The sequence below is a fragment of the Crinia signifera genome, chromosome 11 (assembly GCF_055691185.1).
Source record: "Crinia signifera chromosome 11, ASM5569118v1, whole genome shotgun sequence".
Taxonomy (NCBI): Eukaryota; Metazoa; Chordata; class Amphibia; order Anura; family Myobatrachidae; genus Crinia; species Crinia signifera.
The window spans coordinates 90,339,038-90,361,945 of record NC_139227.1 but is presented as its reverse complement, the minus strand read 5'-3'; the positions used below and the strand labels follow the sequence as shown (position 1 = coordinate 90,361,945).

The 22,908-nt window shown below is 47.9% G+C and overlaps 1 protein-coding gene across 1 annotated transcript; it reads left to right on the top strand.

Moving 5' to 3' along the window:
• Nucleotides 1–1,986: 1,986 nt before the first annotated feature.
• LOC146045102 (synaptotagmin-1-like) lies at nucleotides 1,987–16,813 on the top strand. The gene is made up of 10 exons (XM_083163781.1): nucleotides 1,987–2,032; nucleotides 2,109–2,167; nucleotides 4,047–4,223; nucleotides 10,522–10,617; nucleotides 11,192–11,287; nucleotides 11,380–11,547; nucleotides 14,120–14,287; nucleotides 14,403–14,520; nucleotides 15,047–15,180; nucleotides 16,592–16,813. The coding sequence occupies exons 1-10, from the start codon at nucleotides 1,987–1,989 to the stop codon at nucleotides 16,811–16,813; spliced, it is 1,284 nt and encodes a 427-aa protein (XP_083019907.1).
• Nucleotides 16,814–22,908: the final 6,095 nt, after the last annotated feature.

Sequence of the window (22,908 nt, the reverse complement as noted above, 5' to 3'; positions counted from 1 at the left end):
GCAAGTGAATTATACTGTCTTAACACTCACCACCTCTCTGGCAGCCCTGTTACTTCTCCCTGGGACTCCTCAGGGCTTGGCGCCGCCTATCTATGACGCAGCCGCTATCTACTAATATGCTCCCTCGTTTTAATGAGTATGTGGGCTGGTCAGTAGGGGGGCTCGACTCACCACTCCTCTTGAGGTGAGGTACTAATCCGGGCTCCCAATCCTAGCCCGGCCTGGCCGTCGATGACGCCTCCTCTTCAGCGCCGCCCAGAGATGACGCGCTGTCAGAGGGCTTTCCCCGCCGATGTCTCAGCTCCTGAATCAGCGATGCCGGCTGTCAGTCTCCGGTCTCCGCGTCTTCTTATATCACTCCTGGATCGGGTAAATCACTCTCACTTTTTACAGCATCGCTCTCTGCTTCTCCTATGCTGCGCTGCTCTGCACAATTCCGTAACGGACGGCTCCCTGCTCCGTTAACCCTCTCTCCACGCTCTCCTCTCTAGAAAGTTCTCTCCCCCCGCCTTTTATCCCCTCTGTCTCAGCGGGCAACTGCTTTCTTGGGCACTCGCGCACCCCAACTTTATTTAACACTATCAGGGCATCCACAGTCACTCTTTAGTCTCTCCCCTCACAGCAGTGACAATAGTATAGTCTGCCATAGGTCATACCATTTGGCATGTTCCATTTCTTTAGTAATAAGGGATGTCCCACCAATATATGCACCTATAAAGGTACTCCTAATGTCCAAGGGTATTACTTATTAAAACAACACATCTGTATCAGGCTTATAAGCATTTTAAGCATTTACACTGTTCTAACTTATGGTATATACATATATACATAGAATGGGGTATTACACATTACACTAATCAAGTACATGAGGCATAATGTATACTTACCACTTGCTCCCATTTCTTCGGCCTGGTTGGTGGGTGGAGGGTAGTTGGCTGGTGGGAGTGGGTATGGGTTTGGGAGTGGGTAGGGGATTGGTCGTGGGTATGGGTTTGGGAGTGGGTAGGGGATTGGTCGTGGGTATGGGTTTGGGAGTGGGTAGGGGATTGGGAGTGGGTATGGGTTTGGGAGTGGGTAGGGGATATGGATTTGGGAGTGGGTAGGGGATTGGTTGTGGGTATGGGTTTGGGAGTGGGTAGGGGATTGGGAGTGGGTATGGGTTTGGGAGTGGGTAGGGGATATGGGTTTGGGAGTGGGTAGGGGATTGGTTGTGGGTATGGGTTTGGGAGTGGGTAGGGGATTGGGAGTGGGTATGGGTTTGGGAGTGGGTAGGGGATATGGGTTTGGGAGTGGGTAGGGGATTGGTTGTGGGTATGGGTTTGGGAGTGGGTAGGGGATTGGTCGTGGGTATGGGTTTGGGAGTGGGTAGGGGATTGGGAGTGTGTATGGGTTTGGGAGTGGGTATGGGTTTGGGAGTGGGTAGGGGATCGGACCACAACAGAGTGTGTATAGGCTCCTTATGCTATTGTTTGTAACCTCTTTCAGTGTACTATTGTATGAACCACACTACATAAGTATTGCAATATAGGTAATGTGTTTTTACAAAGGTAGATGCTATTTATAAAGGACAGGTCCAGTTGCTATGTGCAACCCACATTATTGCCATGTGAAATATTCAATTATATAAGATGGCGACTCTGAATGTTGAAAAATATGAACAATGGGCATGTAAAACGTATCCACATTTTTAAATGGGAAAAAAATGGCAGTTATGTTGAATGACGCATCAAACAGAATCAATAGCATATAACAATGCATGAAAAATATCTCACCACGTGTTATATGTAATTATATGTAATTATTTTTCATTTTGGGTTGCAGGTGAAGCTGATTTCAAAAGTAACCTTAAAAAAAAAACTGACCGCATGTTGGACACACAGCCAGACCACTGGGGCTGGCAGCATGCCCCGCAATCTTGCTCTCTCCTCCCTTGAACAATTGACACAAGACTGCGTGGCAATAGAGGAGATCCGTGGAGTAAGCAACATGGATAGCAAGGCCCCAGTGGATATATTCGTGGCTGAACTGGAAGGTAAATTGTTAGCATGACATTACAAATTTTTGTTAAGTATCCTTGAATGTGTTTTAATTTAACATTTCTATTTCAGCGGATGATCCAACGTGCGTCAGTGACACCCCGCAAGAAGAGGCTACATCCACGCCACAGGTGCAGCAGGCTCCAACAGCCATACAGGATGCTGGAGGGTGGACTCAGCTGCAGAGCGGCAGACTAGGACCGAGGAGGTCATTAAAGCTATAGCTGCCACTCAACAGGCAATAGCTGGCAGCCAGCAGGTCATAGCTGAGCAAGCTGTTCGGCAAAATGACCTATTGGAGCGCCAAAAAGACCTCCTCCTCCGCCATAATGAGCTTGTGGCGGAGCTAATCTCCACCAATAGGGCCCTATTGTCTGTTGCTTCTGCTGCTGATCCACCATCAGCACTCCCTGCTGCCGGAAGGGGAAGAGCAACACCCACTTCCACAGCAGCTGATCCCCCCAACCCACCAGCACAACGTGGCCGAAGAGCTGCTGCACGTGGCCAGGCCCCTACCAAGGCCAAACGTGGCCGCAAATAATGCGGCATCCGTATTAATCTCTGCCATTATGTCGTTCCAAATTTTTTCCTTTGCTGTGTGTGTCAGCTTCGGCTGTGCAATCCAATCCCTTGCAAAGGGTATCCACGTTTCATGTACCTTCTCTTGGAATATTTAGCTTTGTTCCCCTGTTGCCCCCTGTCTGGTTCAAATACTGGCTGCTGGGCTCGAAGTGTTGTTCCTCTTGGTGTGTTCCGAATGATTCGGGTGTGGCTATGTTTTACATTTCGTGCACAATTTTTTTTTTCTTCTTATGTTCCCATATGCAAATTAATATGGTGCCAAATTGTTAGAATTTGCCATTATTATTTATAAAACTACATTTATGCAAACATGTGCTGTTTCATATTAATGTAATGGGCAGATTTGCATATAGATTTGTGTAACACAGTTATGTCCATGGAGTGCAGTGTAAATGTGGGCCAGATACCAACAAAAAAGTAAATGTGTTTGCAGCATATATTCAACTATTTAGTATTGCCCCATTTAGGCAGCAATGACTTAGTGGTTCCAATAGAACCTGTGAAAAGTGTTTAATTAATCACTAATGGCCAGAAGAGTGGATTGTATTGTGCTCAGCTGCGAGTGTTTAAGGTGCGGGCGTACTAATTGGGCGATCCGAATGCCTAGCGCATGAACCATTGCCCTCCGATAAGTGAAAGCTGCTTACTGACACCGAAGATTTCTGCCATGTTGGTTCACTTGCGCTCGGTGTCCAGTCCGAATGCACGCCTACCACTGTTCGTGCACTCCCACATGTACGCCCAGATTTACACCCAGTTTTGCCCACATGACGCCCATATTACACCCATATTTCCCAAGGGAGTTCGGTGGACATTTTTAGACGGTATTGCTGAGAACGAGTGCGAAGACACTGCGTTGCGCATGCGCATTGTGTTGCTTACGCATGCGCAGGTAGCTAAAAGTCGCCTTCAGAAAGAATTCGGAACGGACCGCCTCAACCAGAATAAGGGCCTATACAGTATACATGAGTTTCTTCTGTTTTATTGAAATGTATTTGTAAAATGCCTACTTATTGTACCTTTTATAAATACAATGCTTAATTAAATATATTATATAAAAAAAAAAACAATGATTTGCTACAGTCACCATGCAATTTTAGTGTCCGGGTGATACAGAATCTGCAACATACTATTCATTCCTTTATGTACAGAGCACGATTATAGAGAAACTGCCACATACTGCGCATTCCTTTCATTACAACATATGACAGGCCGAGCAACTGACATTTTTAACCTATATGGAACATCCAATACCATTAAGGCACTGCAAGGGTTAATAAATTCAACCAGTAACAAGCATCACCGGCCACTTCTCTCAGGATGGGACAGCGGCACCGTATGTGAATATAACAGAACCCAGGCACAGGTGTCTACTCCTGAGGAAGGCCATACAGCTGCTACCGTAAATGACAGACACCCTGAGCACAGCTCATGATCGCAGATACTGACCAGGACCGAAGCATCTCAAGTCTTGCAGACCTCAAGGGGACCACTGTGGCAACCAAGCCAGAATTCTGGAGCTGGCTGAACGGAGGAGAAAGCAGGATATTCCCGCCTCTTATGGTGTTCTTGGATGACCACCACAAGACCCTGCAGCCCTCCAAGGTACCTGGTTTAACAGCTGGCATCAGGAAGGACAAAAGCAAGTGAGTATGAATGGTACAAGGAGGATGGGATGCCAATCGGATCCACTGCTCATTAACTATGAAACATAGCAGCATACCTCCCAACTTTTGCATCCCAGCAGTCGGGACGCTGTTGCTGCGCGCCGGAGGCGCGTTGAAATTTTCGGGGGCGTGGCCTAATTTGGGGGCGTGGTCTATACTCGCGGCTCTTCCGTGAGGCCACGCCCCCATTTTGCCGCTATGGGGGCATGACCCAGAGGCTCTGTGAGCCTCTAGCCATGCCCCCAGCCCCCTGGCTGCGGGAATAGACGCTGTGCGCATGCGCACAGCGTTTATTCCCCGCTGCTTAGCAGCTGACAGGGGGGACTCCCAACAGCCCCCCCACACCGCGGGACACTGCCGCCCGCGGGTGGGACATCGGGACAGGCCCTGACAATCGGGACTGTCCCGATAAAATCGGGACTGTTGGGAGGTATGTAGCAGTTGCTGACAGGTGAGAGTGGCACACTGACATCCTACTTTATAGGTAGCTTACACAAGCATTGCACTGTATTCGTATTTGACTTTGTTTTGTGACTTTATCATTACATTGTATTTATTTTTGGAGAGATATACATTTCTTGTGCATGCATGTTTTTGGGGGGTAATTCAGTTAAGGGGTGTACACACCGAGCGATTTGGACAGGAGATTTTGACTGCTCAAAATCACCTAGATAGAAGGTTATCCAAAACCACCCGTGTGCCACGCAGCCACGACTTGCCACACTTATTTCTATTTCTTCTGCTTCTGCTGGTCACGGTCGGCTTTGGAGACCCAGAGGTCAGAAGCTGCTGTGGATGATGCACAACTGTTACATTTCCATCAAACAAATACAATGAAGTTATAAATTAGGATACATAAACAATCAGCAACTTTAGCAAATGCAACAATGCAATACAGATGGGAAACAGTCAGTAGGTTGACAGACATAAGGTGAAGAAGCATTATATCGACACATGAAAACAGTCGACATGGCTTTAGGTCAACATGGTCATTAGGTCGACTGTCAAAAGGTCGACATGGGGTTTTCTCATTCTTTAAGTGGGTGCCCTAACATCCACTAAGGCGTGGAGGGAGAACAGATCAGTGTACTGAGTGTAGCGAGGCACCGTGCCCGAAGCGAGGTGACGTGGTACACTATTTCTGTTTCCATGTCGACTGTGTCAACATCCGGGACAAAAAAAGGTACTTGTGTATTATAGCGGCGCCCCCGATGTACATCGCGCAATGTTTTTATCGCATCGCATACCATGCACCCAAGTGGGTGCTTACAATGTTAAATGCACCCCCATGCTACCCCCCCACTATAAACGTGAACCCGAAGCGTGGCCTGCGCAGCGAGCCCGCAAAGGGGCGGCGGTACGCGTCCTCCGACTTTTTCATACCCCCACTATCCACGTCGACGTGGAGTTGAGAATAGAAAGTGTGGCGAGCGCAGCGAGCCACCGAGCTCGAAGCGTGGCAAGCGCATCGAGCCCCGCGAGGGGACGCGGATACCTGTGAAGCCCGCGAGGGGACGTCGATACCTGTGAAGGTGGCTCGCTGCGCTCGCCACATTTTCTATTCTCAACTCCACGCCGACGTGGATAGTGGGGGTATGAAAAGTTCGGAGGACGCGTACCGCCGCCCAGGGCCGGACTGGGACCAGAAATCGGCCCTGGCATTTTGAGCACACATGCCCACCTGTAGCAGGCGGGACCCTTGCGCGGCAAAGCTGCGCAGTGAAAAGGGGCGTGTCCTTATGGAAAGGGGGCGTGGCATCACAAAAATGAGGCATTACACATTATGGAACACACCGTAATGCCCATTACAGACTTTGACATTACACATTATTATGGGCCATGGTGCGGTAAGAACACAGAGATTAAGGGTGTGAGATGGGGAGCATGGGGCAACATTAGCAGGACAGGGGCACAGCTGTATGTGGGTATGAGGGGGGCACTATGAGCTGGGCACTGGGAGGTCATGTGGCTGCACTGAGGCTATAATACAGCGTAACGGGATATACAGAGCTGGGTACATGGGGGGGGGGGGGGAGAGGCATGAACCCTAAGGCACCAGCCTGGTAATCCCTGCAGCACAGCCGGATAATGGTGACATTACAGCACAGCACCCAGGTATCTGCTCTGTATAGCCTCATTATACCTCTGTACATCTCCCGCTGCGAATAACTCACAGATAGTGCACCCTCACCAGATTACCTTTTTCAAAGTCCACTGGTCCCCTGTCCTTCGACGTGCCTGCAAACAACTTCTATTGCTGCCGGTGCCGGGTGTCCACCACAAGTCTTCAACGGAGCAGGGCAGCAGCATCCAGTTTGAATGCGTTCTGTCACCAGGAGCTGGCGCAACTTCGGAGTCCTGTGTCCTCTACTCCGATGTTGTGGGAAGAGGAGTGGAAGAAGATGCGTGGCTGTAGCGCGATGTGTGCCCAGCGCTCCTCTCCCGCACCCTGTCTGTCGCCGTGTCTGTCGCCGGATGATGACGTCACCGGGTGTCAGAGTCCTGTGTCCTCTACTCCGATGTTGTGGGAGGAGGAGTGGAAGAAGATGCGTGGAGGTAGTGCAATGTGTGCCCAGTGCTCCCCTCCCGGACCCTGTCTGTTGCCGGGTCTGTCGCCGGATGATGATCGCTACACTACAGCCGTGGGGGAGTCTCTGGGAAAATAAACCACAAGAAAATTCCCCCTGGGAGAATGCAACTTTCTGCAAAAATCAGCCCACAAGGCCATCGGCCCTTCTGGCATTTGCCAGAAGATCCAGATGGCCAGTCCGGCCCTGCCGCCACCCCTTGGGGGCTCGCTGCGCTCGCCACGCTTCGGGTTCACGTTTATAGTGGGGGGGTGGCGTGGGGGTGCATTTAACATTGTAAGCACCCATTAGGGTGCTTATACAATTTTTAATCGCATCGCATTGTATGGCATTGTACAATATTGCGCGATATCGCGTCGCAACGCATACCATCGCATGCCTTATGGTATGCGATGCGATGGGCGCCGCTATAATACACAAGTACCCCCAAAAAAATACACCATGAAAACCTCAAATCTCAAGTCGACCTTTTGACTGTCGACCTAATGCTTGTGTTGATCTAATGACCCCGTCGACCTAAAGACATGTCAACCTTTTTTTATGTGTCGACCTAATGCCTATCCACCTTCAGTGGTCTACCTAATGCTTGTCGACCTTAGTTTGGTCGACCCAATGACCGCTTGGTCAGTATGACAGATGTGCCGGCCCATTGCCTAGCAATGGCGGGGATGGTGTCATTGCTGTCCAATAGCCTCTAGGCCAGGGGTGGCCAAACCTGTCCTCAAGATCTACCAACGGTGCATGTTTTCCAGGCAACCTGCGGATCTATAGTAGGAATGAATGCAGCAGGTTTGAAAATGTGACCATTAGTATTAACTACAGCTGTGCATCAGCTAGGTCTGGGGTAGCCAACCCAAGTCCTCGAGAGCTACCAACAGAGCATGTTTTGCAGGTCTCCTCACAGAATCACAAGTGAGCTAATTAGCTCCATCTGTGTATCTTTTAAAATGTGTCAGTGATTAATGAGTGCAGCTGTGCAGCAGCTAGGTTGTCTGGAAAATGTGAACTGTTGGTAGCTCTTGAGGGCTAGGGTTGGCTACCACTGAGCTAGGTGATCTGGAAAACATGGACCGTTGGTAGATCTCGAGGACCGGATTGGCCACCCCTGCTCTAGGCGCATCCATCGTCTCGTGCAGCTTGCACACGGCGTGCACTTTTTTTCGGCATGCACCGCTCGGCACAGACCTCACCAGAAGCGCACCCCACGAGCAGGTTACATGTTGCAGGTTAATTTTGTGTGCAGTATAATACAAACAGGGGCAAACGCAGGATTTTCAGAAGGGGGTTTCCAGAGGGGCGGAGCAAAGCATGGAGATGGTCACTTAGGTGACCCAGTATATGCCAGGTCAGTTAAAATATTATAGATAGACCAAATGTATATAAATAATAATAACAATAAAAAAAAATTATGTATACATATATACACATATACATACATACATATATATACATACAGGGGCATCAACAGCAGTGTAGGCCCCTGGGCATAGCAATGTATTGGGGCCCCTACCGATCCTCCAGTGGTAGGGGTGGGGGAAGCTTTGATGTCCTGCGGGTGGTAGGGGTAGGGTTACCACCTTACCCCTTTAATTCCGGACACATATTAATTACACAGGTTCTGTGGCTGACTGACTTCAAGACTCCATTTCACCTGATTTTAAACTTCCACAGAACCTGTGTAATTAATATGTGTCCGGAATTAAAGGGGAAAGGTGGTAACCCTAAGTAGGGGGTATTATATCAACTGCTCAGCATGTAGGGCCTGGATCAGTAATTTCCACTAATTACCCCTTTACTGCACAGATGGTGGGAGATGAGGTGGGAGAAGAGGGCACTGGGCTGAATGAAGGGGCTCTGATACATAACTTCCAGGGTGGTAGAGGATGTTTAATATACAGAGGAGGGGTGTATAGTGGAGTGGGGTTATTATTCATAATTTTCTGGTGGGAGGACAGCTTGCTTGACTGCAGATATCTCCAGTTCCCGGAAATAGATTTCTTAGGCAGGAGGCAGAGCAATCTTCCAATGAGAATATAAAACTACATACCAGGTGTGTGGAGCTGGAGCAGTAACTAGCTGCTGGAAGGCTGATATCTCTGGTTCAGGGAATAGTAGCTAGCAAGCTGCTAGTCTCCCTCAAAGGAGCAGAACCTCAGCTTTTGGAATATACCCTCAGAAAATCTCTAAGTCAGACAGAACCTGAAATATATGACTGGGAAGAGCAATTAACAAGCTTGGATGGAGACCACTGTTTTAAAGTCAGATATCTCTGGTTCCCAAGGGCGGATTTTTAAAATTCTTGTACCGATGGAAAAAGGGGACCCTCAGCTTTCAGCATAGGACCCTTAGACTCCTGGGGGGGGGGGGTTCTGGGTACTCAGAAACCCCCCTGCGTGCGCTACTGATACAAATCTGATACTTTATGCTAGGTCCTGTGCTCTGAAAGGAGAACTCTCTCTCTCCAGCCACAACTATGGCTAAAGGTAAAACAGCCCACACCACCACTACTGCTACTACCGCCTCATGGATATGGTCCTGGATAGACAGCATTATGAAACGCATTCCCTGTAAGTATGTACTGTATACACTTGGTTACACAGAGACATGTAGCTGTCACTATGCCCTCCTGTATGCCAACTAACCAGTGTTACCTTTCTGATTGTTTCCCTTCACCCACTTGTCATGGCCATAAACTCCTCCATCAGTACCACGCTGGGCTATCTATACCCTAGGAGTTGTGGGTCTCTTCCTGATTCTCCTGCTCATAATCTGCTGCTGTTGCCGCCGCTGCTGCTGCTGTTGTCGAAAGAAGAAAAACAACAATAGCTGCTGTCGAAAGAAGAACAATTACACCAACAATGGCAAAAAAATAGTTCTCAAACCAACATATACAAAAACAGATATTAATAAAACCATGGTAAGTTGTAGATGCCCCTCACTCTAAAGGTAACACTATTAAGAAATAGGCATGCAGAACAAATGTAAATACAGCAAATGCAAATATAGGACCTCATTCAGTATGGATCACGTTTGCAACAGTGTTCACAACAGCTTTGCACATGTAACCCAGAGCAATGCAAGTGCAGTAGGTGTTGTTAAGCAGTGCTGATCTCAAGCTGCTGGAGTAGACGAGGGAGCTACACAGTACACACACACACATGTATGTATATATAGTAAGTGCAATGCATGCAAACCCTGGCACCATCTCAGCTGCACCCCATGGACACGTTTCTGGCCAGGCAGCTGTGCAAACTGACCAAAGGGGCAAATATAAGTAAGGGGATGGTTGAACACCTAATGCTTTTTCCTCCCATATCTGCCTTAGGCCATAGACCCCGAGCACTGGAAATACTGTACTAGAAGTGCTATGCTCATTTATTATGGGCCTAATTCAGACCCCCATCGCATGAAGGACGAATTCAACCCCGTTTCCGATGGTGCAGGTCTGTGCATGCGCAAATAAGCCCATTTGCAAACCCCCCCTGTGCGAACGCCTTGCCGGGGCGTTCGTTGCTGACCTGTTCGCTAGGCTGCCAGAATCTGCAGCCTAGCAAACAGGACTGAATCAGGCCCTTTATACATAAGCAGCCCCTAAGAAGCACATGCAAGATTTGGTGTAATTACACATTGCTCCTTATGTACTTACAGGCACAGCTAGAGATAGGAGGGCTGGTGGGAGCACAGGAGAATGCGTACCGTAGACAACTAAAGCACTCAGTGGAGTATAACTATCAGAAGGAGCAGGTAAGATCACGCCGCACACCTACACCTATCACTAAGCAGCTGACCTACTGTATCGTGCTTTTATTTGGCAGAAACCAATTCAGATAAATGGATCTACATGATGCTTCGCATCAATAAGGCACTTGTTCTCAGGAACTACAGTACCTGAAGGTTTATTCTGTTGTTGTTGATTATATTTGTAATCTGCACATATTTTGTTTTAAAGCTTTTCAGAAAAAGCTCCAAAGGAATTATATGCATGCATTAATTTTATTAAGTATATATGTTAAAGGCAATACAATACATACAACAAATACAACATTCCATTAATAAATTGTCCTGGGAGTGTGTTGCACAATCTCGGCCATGTAATCGTACCTACCATGGGGAGGTGTTGTAAGAGATAATAAGTTGACATCAATGCTGGCTGCTGTTCACTACAGATCCCTATTGCGGTGATGCACGCTGAGTTGTTCGCTAGGCTGCGAGTATCTGCAGCATAGCAAACAGGACCAGGCCCTTTATACATAAGCAGCCCCTAAGAAGCACATCCAACATTTGGTGTAATTACACATTGCTCCATACGTACTTACAGGTGCAGCCAGGGACAGGAGGGCTGGTGGGAGCACAGGAGAATGCGTACCTTGGACAACTAAAGTATTCAGTGGAGTATAACTATCAGAAGGAGGAGGTAAGTCGCCATAAAGCAAAGAGCAGGCCCCAAACCCCAAACCTACACCTTGAATGATGTATTTTCATTTGGCTGGCTTCTGTTCACTACAGATCACTATTGTGGTGATACAAGCTGACTCACTGAAGGCTATGCACATTGGAGGGACAGCTGACCCGTACGTTGTTGTGTTCCTGACCAACGACACCCGAAATAAATATAAGACCAAAGTTATTCAGAAGACACTGAACCCTATTTTCTATGAGAACTTCACCTTTAAGGTACAGTATGAGGAATATCTCCAATATAAAAAGGCCAAAAAGACAGAAACAGTCAAAAGCCACCGGGATATATTCGGAGAGAGCCTGGTGTTCTACACAATGTGCCGATTCAGTCTTGCTCATTTAGGTCCGAATTTGGCCCCGTCTCTAATGGTGGGGGACTGCGCAGGCGCATAGGCGGTAATGCGCATGTGCACACCCCTGCAGCGAGCACCTTTGGCGAGATTTTCACTCGCCAGGGGTGGAGACCCGGCGTTTTAATGGGCGTGCCCACAAAAACAAGGGGAGAGGGCGTGCCCCTTGTAAGCACTGGGTGGGCCCCAGGGAACAAAGGTGTTCTTCGGCCTGCTCGGGTCGGGCTGATGACATCATAAGACAATGGATACTGAAATAAGAGATAGAATATATATTAATTTTTGGGACAGAAATCAGTTTTAAATTGTACCTAGGCCTTTATTCTGGTTCACTCGCAAAGGCAAATTCCTTTTCAAATGGACAAAACGATGCTGCACTGCAGAGAGAGTAACATTTGGGTGAGTTATTTTGTTTCTGTGCAGGGTTAATACTGGCTGTTTTATTTTTACACTGCAATATAGGTCTCACTTCGAAGTAAAAACCCATCCAAATCTAAGTGATAAGTGTAAGTGATAATACTGCCCATTGGGGTGGAGGTTTCCGGGCAGTCCACTGAAGCAGTTAACATACCAAAAATTGTATAATGAGCTCCATGAACACGCTATAAATGAAGATTATACGCACATTGTAGAACCCAGATAATAGGGTTTTGTGTCACCAGTAAATTTTTTTAAATTAAGCAGCCTGTGGTACACTGGGTCATGGGACTGCAGATGGGCTAGTGGAGCTGGCACTTATTATTAAACTGTAGCTTTAAGCTCCTCCTCTCCCTGCAGCCCCATAATGCCAGAACTGTTTTTTTAAATAGTCCAGTAGGGAGAAGTGGTAAGCCAATGAAACAAAACATTCATGAAAAAGGTCAAGTACCAAAACCTTCCATGACTGAGCGTGAGGGAAACACATTTTTCCCCAGCCTGCTTAAGATAAAGGGATTCAAGTAAGTGACCAACATCCTATTTTCTCTTGCAGCAAGGCTGTGGAACATCGGACCAGGGGAGGTACAAAAGCAGCCTCCAGAGAAGGGAAGGCCTGAGCAGAGGCAAATGGGCACCCTAAAACAATTCGAAGGCCCAAAAGGTCTCCACTATCTTAGTTGAATTTGTGTGGTGCCAGTCACCCTGCACCGGAACAGACTCAAGAGATGACAGGGCAGATTCTGACCTGATCTGCTATGAAGCCGACCCGGGATCATCATACCACAATACAATAAAACACAGATAGGCCCAAGCAGTGTCGGGACTTGTGGGTTAAGGGCCCGAGTACAAAAATATAATTTGGGCTCCCCTCCTCCACCCCAATCCAAGTTCACAATATGCAACATGGGAGTGGGTGGCAGGGAGAGGCAGAGTGTAGCAGAAAAATCAGGTGACAGTTGTGGCAGTGGCCCCCTTATTCCCAGTGCACTGCACCTGCTGCAACAATGGTAGTTCTGCATCTGGGCCCAAGAGGTTATGGGAGATAAATTACTTATGCCCAAAATAAACCAGAACATACTGAAGACCACAGTCCTCATATTTACCCCATATCTCTAACACTAACTATGAAAGGCAGCAGACTGTGATTTTCAGCCAGAACCATCTGCGACTGTGACTCAGTTACAGATCTTTTACTGCTTGTTGATAACCGCATCAAAAGAACAAACATCTAACTTAACTTGCACCTGTATTACAAAGCGAGCTCCATGTTTGCAGGGGCTGGCGATAGAATCGCCAGCCCCACCAGCATCTGGCTTCCGCCAGGGGCGCGCGCGCACGAGACGCTCGCGCGCCCCTTTGCAAACGGAGCCTGCCCCCGGTCCCTGCCGCCTCCCCCGCTGGTCCCCCTCGCTTCACTGACCCCCCCCTTCCCCCCCGAACTGGGCAGCGTCTCCCTGAAGGAGAGACAGGCAGGGAGACGCTGCCCAGCCGCCGTGATACTGGGACGCACGTGCGTGTGAGACGCACGCGCGTCCCAGTCTCTATCGCCGGCGCTCGCCAGTGTAAGGGATCTGGCGAGCGCCAGTCAAGGATGATGTACGCTCCATCTGTATTACTAGTAATTCCTTGTTTGGGTAGACAAGACAGAGCTGATAATTATCTGGAGCTTCTAAATTATCAGCAATGATCTAAGCAGGGGCGGCACTAGAGAGCAGGTCACCGACCGCAAACCCCCCCCCCCCTCCGTGGAGCCAGGTGAGTGGTGCCCGCACACCCCCCTGCTGCTGACTTGCGCCGGAGCCTGTGTAGCACGTCGCCGAACCAATAATAATCAGTAACAGTAAATAGGGCCTTATGGCAGGGCTTGCACTGCTATTTACGAGTTATTGATGTGTTTTTTTTCACATGCCAATACATCAGATAACTGACCTAGTATAGATATGTTCCACATTATCCGGGAATTTATACATTTTATAATGTTGCCTGTGTAGCTTGTAGTAACTCTGTGTACTACACTTTAGGTGCGAAAGTCAAAGATAAATAAAACAGAGGTCGTGATGAAGGTTTGTGACTCTAACAAACTATCCAAGGATCATGTGATCGGGGAAGTGCGGCTGCGGCTCAAGGACATGGATCTGCAGCACGTCATTAAGGAGTGGAAAGAGCTGGCGGCTACAGGGAAATCAAAGGTGAGGGCGCAGCTACACTGGTTTGGGGGCATATACTGGGAATGGGAATAATGTCAGCACATTCCAAAATGACACAGAAACTTATATATATATATACTGCCTAAATCTTTTACAGTATGAAAAACTCGGAGACATCTGCTGCTCACTGAAGTATAACCCTGCGACCTCTAAACTCTATGTCGTCATCATTGAGGCTAAGAAACTTAAAAAAATGGACAAGGGTGGATTAGCAGGTGATATTTATGAATTTACATACAGGATATTGAATCATACTTCTACCGACCTAATAGTCTGCTCAACAGGGGCGTGGCTCCAAAAAAGGGTGGTGATCCAGGGCGTGTAGACACGAATCCATAATTGCGGCTCAAATGCATTCACAGCTGTGCACACAGGGGGAAATCCATTTGGAATCATTCACCGTCGAACATATTTCCTCCCGTTCACAAGCACCGAACCTAGACTTGCTGAGCACTGCAAAGGTCGTGGGGGGGGGCGTTAGCGACCCTTCCTCCCAATGACCGAGGTTGCAGAGTGTCAATCACCCTGCATACGGACAGTGAAGGCTAGCCTTTGCTATATCCGTTTGAAGAGACTGCTCGCGCATGCGCACGCATACTGTACTTATGCGCGAACGTCCGATAATCGCCAGGGCTATGAAATCGTATCTCTATATGCAGCTCTGAATTGGGCCCTTACACTCAATAACAAGGGCATCTTTTTTATTTATTTTTATTTTTCTCAACCTCTCTATCCCCACAGACCCATATGTGAAAGTGGAGCTTGCTCTGAATGAGAGGAATTGGGAGAGTAAGAAGACAGAAGTGAGGTTGAACACCTTGAACCCATACTTTAACGAACATTTTACCTTTCATGTGACACCAGAACAAATTCAGGTACAGAAATTATCCAGTATACAGTATGTGGTGGCAGGGGCGGATTGGCCCGCCGGGAAACCGGACTATTTCCCGGTGGGCCGGCCCAAAACTCCTTAAAAATGGGCCAGCCGCGCTCCGCTCTGGGCTGGCTGCCTACATCCAGAATGGGGGAGGGTGGGCTGCTGCGCATGCGCGATAGCGCACAGCACCTCCCAATCTGCCTACAAGTGCGGCGGCATCAGGACTCGGAGCCAGCAGAAAACAGCAGGTGAGCCCCACACACAATACATTACATCCACGGCCACCACCCCCTGACTACCCCCCCCCCCCCCCACCCCTCGCATTACATCTGTGGGCAGCACCAATCCCAGTGAGACCTATGGGAGCCAGTGTAATTAACTGAAAGATCCACCTTGATTCAAGATTAAGTAATATTCTGCCCCGTGTCCTCCCCTAATATCTAATGGTATGTGATCTATGATTTTACTTTACATTGGATGCTTAGCTTTAATACAACGTCTTACCAATTTATATTAGGCCACATGGAAATGAGAGAAGATAAATTATAAATTTAGGTGTACATGTCAGTACATAGTTGATAGTATATTTCTTCCCAGGAGTAGGGATGACTAAATGTATTGACTGCCAATAGGGATCTACATGTGACACAGCCTAAACAGCGATAGAAATCTGGCTTTTACGATTGTGGCTGATGGAATCAGGTTCCTGGCATCGACGATAGTGAAGCCCAATTTGTAAGGTGGAGAAGTAAGGGTGTTGTTGGTGAATAAATCTCCAACATGTTTCAGTCCTAATGGGTCTTCATCTGAAGATGCTACCAGTATGCTGGAGTTGCAGATCTTATGATAGATCTTATGTGAAATTAAACACATACAGTAAGATCTATCGTGAAATCTTAAGGTCCCCATACACTGCTGTGATGTCTTGCAGCAATGTATGGACACCCGATACCCTGCAAGCCGCCTGGGACCTTCCTGGCAGCAGGGACGCATAGGATCCATCACAACTTGTAGTTATGGATCGCATTCGTCCCTGCTTTCCGCCAGTCTCGTCTCCAGGAGGGAGGTCCCAGGACAGGTGGTCAGATGGACAGCAGGTCTGACCACCTTCTCGGGTCTGAGCTCACAGGACCGCGCATCGGACCAGATGGCATGTCAGGGCAGGGACAGCCGATTTGGCCCGATTTAATGGCCCGATTGGTTGCAAATCAGACCAAATCAGCTCAGTGTATGGCTTTAGATTGAAGTCTTAGATTCCAAATGTATGGCCAGCTATACTGATGTCAGTAATCTTGATAGATAACCAATTTATCATAGAATGGGTTTTTTGACCGTTGTTTGCTGTGGGACTTCATATTTGGTGACAATTCAGGCTGTGTGTATAATACCTATTTCCTTTCCTCCTTCAGAAAGTGGATCTTATAATCTCAGTGTGGGACCAAGACATATTTAATGAGATCGGAAAGATACTCTTTGGCCGCCAAGCTTCTGGGAATGCCTTAGGGCACTGGTCATATATGCTTTCACATCCCAAAAGATCCATAGTACACTGGCACAGTCTTCAGCCAGCAGAAGAGGTTGACAAAGTCCTGGGACTTAACCAAGATTTCAAACTCCCTCTTCCCAACTGATTTCATCATCAGCCACTGGATGACCCCACTAACACAGACCTCAACCATTTACTTATAGTTCCATCTCCCAACAGAGGAGGTCTCATCAGCAAAACTGTACAAAACTTGGGCTGTGATCATGCTGCCAATGGGCAAGACCACACCTCTTTTTAGGCAGCATGCTGTGGGGACGCCCGCATTCATACCGCACGGCAGTGCAAAATACCCAAACCCATCTGCAAAACTGGGTCAAAATTCCTGATCATAAGGCCTCAGGACTGTTGGTAGGTATGTTTAAATATATATGATCCACCCATAAGGTATATCTATTCTATATATTAATGAAAGCAACACAACTTGTCTGCGCTCAAGAAAACAGAAAATCAGAACAACAAATAAAGACACAGAAATAGTAGAACTGTCAGCATCTTTATCTCAGGTGCCAATACAAAGATTCAGTATTTCCCACCAAGGATAATAATATCAGTGTAAGATGCCAGGTCACGTAGCGCCTGACTCTCACCCTTAGTTAAATTACTGATGGTATGCTGTTTCGCGTCATGACCCACTCGAGTATTAACATCATGATCTAAAATGCGTACAAAAGTCTTAATTGTAGGATTATTCGACACAGGATCAAATGTCAAGTTGTGTCAGAATACCAGGATCAACAACAACGGACATAGGTTCTGGTTGCTTCACAAAATACTCTTTGAGTTTTAACTGCCTGTTTAAATTTATACTTTTCAATGTCCCATTTAAACTTATCAAAACAAACAGTCGGCACAAATGAGAGTCCACGACTCAAAATGCTCTCCTCATCCTTAGTCAAAGTATGCTCAGATAAATTGTACACTAAGTCCTGAGGGGGGTCTGCCCCTTCTCCCTCTTCCTCGTACAATGGCCACCTCTGCGCGTCCTGTACCTCTTAGGGGGCTTCCTCCATATAGGGTACGTACCCCTAAAGGGTGTTGTACTGTAGCTCTACCACCACGGCCATTATTAGCATTGTCGGAATCGCTGGTAGTGAGTGATTCCTTTTGGGAATCGGATAGAGCCCTGTCTCTATTCCGACATCCTCTGTATTGTCGTCTGTAAGGTAGCGCATCGCACTTCCATCAAACAGGCACTTGTTAAAGGCACAAGTGATCAGCCTGTAGCACGGCATTTTGCCGTTGCTAAACATACGATGCCCCTGTTAAAATATATGATAATTGATCACGTGGAAATAGAGCGTTGCGTCTGCTTCAGTGCGAGGCGCAATGGATTCATAGATTAGGAACTTGAGGCTGCGGGACTTCACTGTTTCCTCTAACATATTGTATTATATGGCTTTGTTTTTAGTGATTTCTGGTATTTGAACATTATCGATTTGATGCTGATATTATATGACGTTGATATTGTGTATTGACCTGTCTATCCGATTACGTAATGAGCTGCTAGGTTGTCAGGTGTTATGCTGTTATCTGTTTATATGTTTTTTCCTTTTTTTATGTTTTCCTTCTTGTGCTATTATATACACATTCATAAATATGTATATCTATATATCTATCAATTCCTTAAACCTTACCCACAGAAGATTTACTCAATTTGTCTAGATCAAAAAATGAGTGGAGACTGTCAGGTGTTACTCACCAAGCTACTGTCAGGTGTAACTCACCAAGCTACTGTCAGGTGTGTCAGTCAGATGTAACTCACCAAGCTACTGTCAGGTGTGTCAGTCAGATGTAACTCACCAAGCTACTGTCAGATATAACTCACCAAGCTACTCAGGGGCAAACGCAGGATTTTCAGAAGGGGGTTTCCGGAGATGGACACTTAGGTGACCCAGTATATGCCGGGTCAGTTAAAGTATTATAGATAGACCAAATGTATATATATATATATATATATATATACACATACAGGGGCAGCAACAGCAGTGTAGACCCCTGGGCATAGCAATGTATTGGGACACCTACTGATCCTCCAGCGGTAGGGGTGGGGGAAGCTTTGATGTCCCGCGGGTGGTGGCGGGTATTATATCAACCGCTCAGCATGTAGCGCCTGGATCAGTAATTTCCACTAATTACCCCTTTACTGCACAGATGGTGGGAGATGGGGTGGGAGAAGGGGGCATTGGGCTGAATGAAGGGGCCCTGATACATAACTTCCAGGGTGGTAGAGGATGTTTAATATGCAGAGGAGGGGTGTATAGTGGAGTGGGCTTATTATTCATAATTTTCTGGTGGGAGGACAGCTTGCTTGACTGCAGATATCTCCAGTTCCCGGAAAAATATTTCTTAGATTTTAATTGGAATAAAAAACTAGTTAATCCCACCTACCAAATGGTATTGGGGACTAGGAGATGAGAGTTCAGGAGGCAGAGCAATCCGCCAATGAGTATATAAAACTACATACCAGGTGTGTGGAGCTGGAGCAGTAACCAGCTGCTGGAAGGCTGATATCTCTGGTTCTGGGCACAGTAGAGACAAGCTACTAGTGTCCATCAAAAGGAAGAGTCCCAGCTTTCGGAATATATCCTCAGAAAAACTCTTAGTCAGATAGAACCTGAAATATCTGACTGGGAATAGCAATTAACAAGCTTGGATGGGGACCACTGCTTTGAAGTCAGATATCTCCGGTTCCCAAGGGCCGATTTTTAAAATTTATGTACCCCTGGAAAGAGGGGACCCTCAGCTATCAGCCTAGTGTCCTTAGACTCCTGGGGGGGTTTCTGGGTACTCAGAAACCCCCCTGCGTGCGCTACTGCTACTGTCAGGTGTGTCAGTCAGGTGTAACTAACCAAGCTACTGTCAGGTGTAACTCACTAAGCTACAGTCAGGTGTTACTCACCAAGCTACTGTCAGGTGTTACTCACCAAGCTACTGTCAGGTGTAACTCACCAAGCTACTGTCAGGTTTAACTCATCAAGCTACAGTACTGTCAGGTGTAACTCACCAAGGTACTGTCAGGTGTGTCAGTCCGGTGTAACTCACCAAACTACTGTCAGGTGTAACTCACCAAGCTACTGTCAGGTGTAACTCACCAAGCTACTGTCAGGTGTAACTCACCAAACTACTGTCAGCTTTAACTCATCAAGCTACTGTCAGGTGTAACTCATCAAGCTACTGTCAAGTGTAACTCACCAAGCTACTGTCAGGTGTAACTCACCAAGCTACTGTCAGGTGTAACTCCCCAAGCTACTGTCAGGTGTGTCAGTGCGGTGTAACTCATCAAGCTACTGTCAGGTGTAACTCACCAAGCTACTGTCAGGTTTAACTCATCAAGCTACTGTCAGGTTTAACTCATCAAGCTACAGTACTGTCAGGTGTAACTCACCAAGGTACTGTCAGGTGTGTCAGTCCGGTGTAACTCACCAAACTACTGTCAGGTTTAACTCATCAAGCTACTGTCAGGTGTAACTCATCAAGCTACTGTCAAGTGTAACTCACCAAGCTACTGTCAGGTGTAACTCACCAAGCTACTGTCAGGTGTAACTCCCCAAGCTACTGTCAGGTGTGTCAGTGCGGTGTAACTCATCAAGCTACTGTCAGGTGTAACTCACCAAGCTACTGTCAGGTTTAACTCATCAAGCTACTGTCAGGTGTAACTCACCAAGCTACTGTCAGGTTTACCTCATCAAGCTACTGTCAGGTGTAACTCACCAAGCTACTGTCAGGTGTGTCAGTTCGGTGTAACTCACCAAGCTACTGTCAGGTGTAACTCACCAAGCTACTGTCAGGTGTAACTCACCAAGCTACTGTCAGGTGTAACTCACCAAGCTACTGTCAGGTGTAACTCATCAAGCTACTGTGAGGTGTGTCAGTCCAGTGTAACTCACCAAGCTACTGCCAGGTTTAACTCATCAAGCTACTGTCAGGTGTAACTCACCAAGGTACTGTCAGGTGTGTCAGTCTGGTGTAACACACCAAACTACTGTCAGGTGTAACTCACCAAGCTACTGTCAGGTGTAACTCACCAAGCTACTGTCAGGTGTAACTCACCAAGCTACTGTCAGGTTTAACTCATCAAGCTACTGTCAGGTGTAACTCATCAAGCTACTGTCAAGTGTAACTCACCAAGCTACTGTCAGGTGTAACTCACCAAGCTACTGTCAGGTGTAACTCCCCAAGCTACTGTCAGGTGTGTCAGTGCGGTGTAACTCATCAAGCTACTGTCAGGTGTAACTCACCAAGCTACTGTCAGGTTTAACTCATCAAGCTACTGTCAGGTGTAACTCACCAAGCTACTGTCAGGTTTAACTCATCAAGCTACTGTCAGGTGTAACTCACCAAGCTACTGTCAAGTGTGTCAGTCAGGTGTAACTCATCAAGCTACTGTCAAGTGTAACTCACCAAGCTACTGTCAGGTTTAACTCATCAAGCTACTGTCAGGTGTAACTCACCAAGCTACTGTCAGGTTTAACTCATCAAGCTACTGTCAGGTGTAACTCACCAAGCTACTGTCAGGTGTGTCAGTTCGGTGTAACTCACCAAGCTACTGTCAGGTGTAACTCACCAAGCTACTGTCAGGTGTAACTCATCAAGCTACTGTGAGGTGTGTCAGTCCAGTGTAACTCACCAAGCTACTGCCAGGTTTAACTCATCAAGCTACTGTCAGGTGTAACTCACCAAGGTACTGTCAGGTGTGTCAGTCTGGTGTAACTCACCAAGCTACTGTCAGGTGTAACTCACCAAGCTACTGTCAGGTGTAACTCACCAAGCTACTGTCAGGTTTAACTCATCAAGCTACTGTCAGGTGTAACTCACCAAGCTACTGTCAGGTGTAACTCACCAAGCTACTGTCAGGTGTAACTCCCCAAGCTACTGTCAGTTGTAACTCCCCAAGCTACTGTCAGGTGTGTCAGTCCGATGTAACTCATCAAGCTACTGTCAGGTTTAACTCATCAAGCTACTGTCAGGTGTAACTCACCAGGCTACCTGTAATACTAACTTCAAACTTATACTGTACACCCAACATCTTATATGTTTTATAAAATACGGATCACGTCTGCCTGCATCCCGTACACAAGTGACATCAGTAGTTTATGACCACTTATTAGATGTAACGAGGGCTGCATAGGCTCGAGTGTAATTAAGAGCCTGTGAATTTGCAGTAGTTAAATAAAGTTGTGAATGTCAAGATAAGGCCGGAGGCAAATAATGAGTGGCAGGTAGATCTGCCCTATGGGGTAGCTGGGGGGCGTCAGCTTAGAGAGGGGTACTTATAGGCAAACATGCAGGAAGGACTTCCTCTTTGAGTCTGGATTTCTGCTGAGACTATCCTGTGTAACCAAGCGCAAGGACAAACGAAGCTAAGTATTTCTACTTTCTCTGTTCTGCAGCTAGTTATTTTACTTAAAGATGTCAGGGCGTCCCAAGCGCAGCGCTCCCCCCCCCCCCCCGTTGGCTGGCAGACGCCGCCCGCCCCCTGGTCACTGTAGCAGGGCGTGGGGGTGGTAAAACGCCAGCCAGGGCCCAGTACACAGAGGCCACAGAGCGGCAGCGCGAGGCTGTGCGCCCTCTCTCCCCGGCGCTGCAGCGCGGAATTGTTCCCCTGTCAGCAGTTAGTCCCAGCAGCAGCGGAGCTCCCGTCGCGGGGATCACGCGGTCCCCGGCGGCTGCCAGTAGCGAGGCGGGTAGCACACCAACACGCGGGGGCATGCCAGGCACCTCGGCCGAGGCGCTGGCTGCCCACACTATGTCACCAGGCACTAGGGTACACAGAGTGCAGGTCCACCGCGAAGAGGGACAAGGGGGGATGAGTACACCTCCTCCAGCTCCTGGGGCCCCCGTGTACGCGCTGCCTTATGGGGACAGAGGGGGGCCATCTACCCCGCACACAACCAGCTCCAGCCCCATGCAGGTGATTACAGGGGGCCCAGCAAGGCTCCCTGCATTACTAAGGGGACCGCCACTGGTCACGCTGCAGGCCTCCCTGGCACACACTGGGGAGCCTATACTGCCTGGCAGTTTTGTCCCGCAGTCGGGGGTTTTTTCTGGGGGGCCACCGGCCTTCACCCGCAGCAGCGTGGATGGCACGGTGCCTACCACAGCTCAGTTTTGCCAGGGGCAGCAGGCAGCGTGGCACCAGGGCCCTGGGCTGAACCAGGCGCCACAGGGGATGTTCCCTCA

Coding starts and splice junctions, on each gene's coding strand:
- LOC146045102 (XM_083163781.1), top strand. CDS start 1,987: ATGGATAGCAAGGCCCCAGTGGATATATTCGTGGCTGAACTGGAAG. Junction 4,224..10,521: donor AGACCCTGCAGCCCTCCAAG/GTACCTGGTTTA, acceptor ATGTACTTACAG/GCACAGCTAGAGATAGGAGG. Junction 15,181..16,591: donor TGACACCAGAACAAATTCAG/GTACAGAAATTA, acceptor TTCCTCCTTCAG/AAAGTGGATCTTATAATCTC.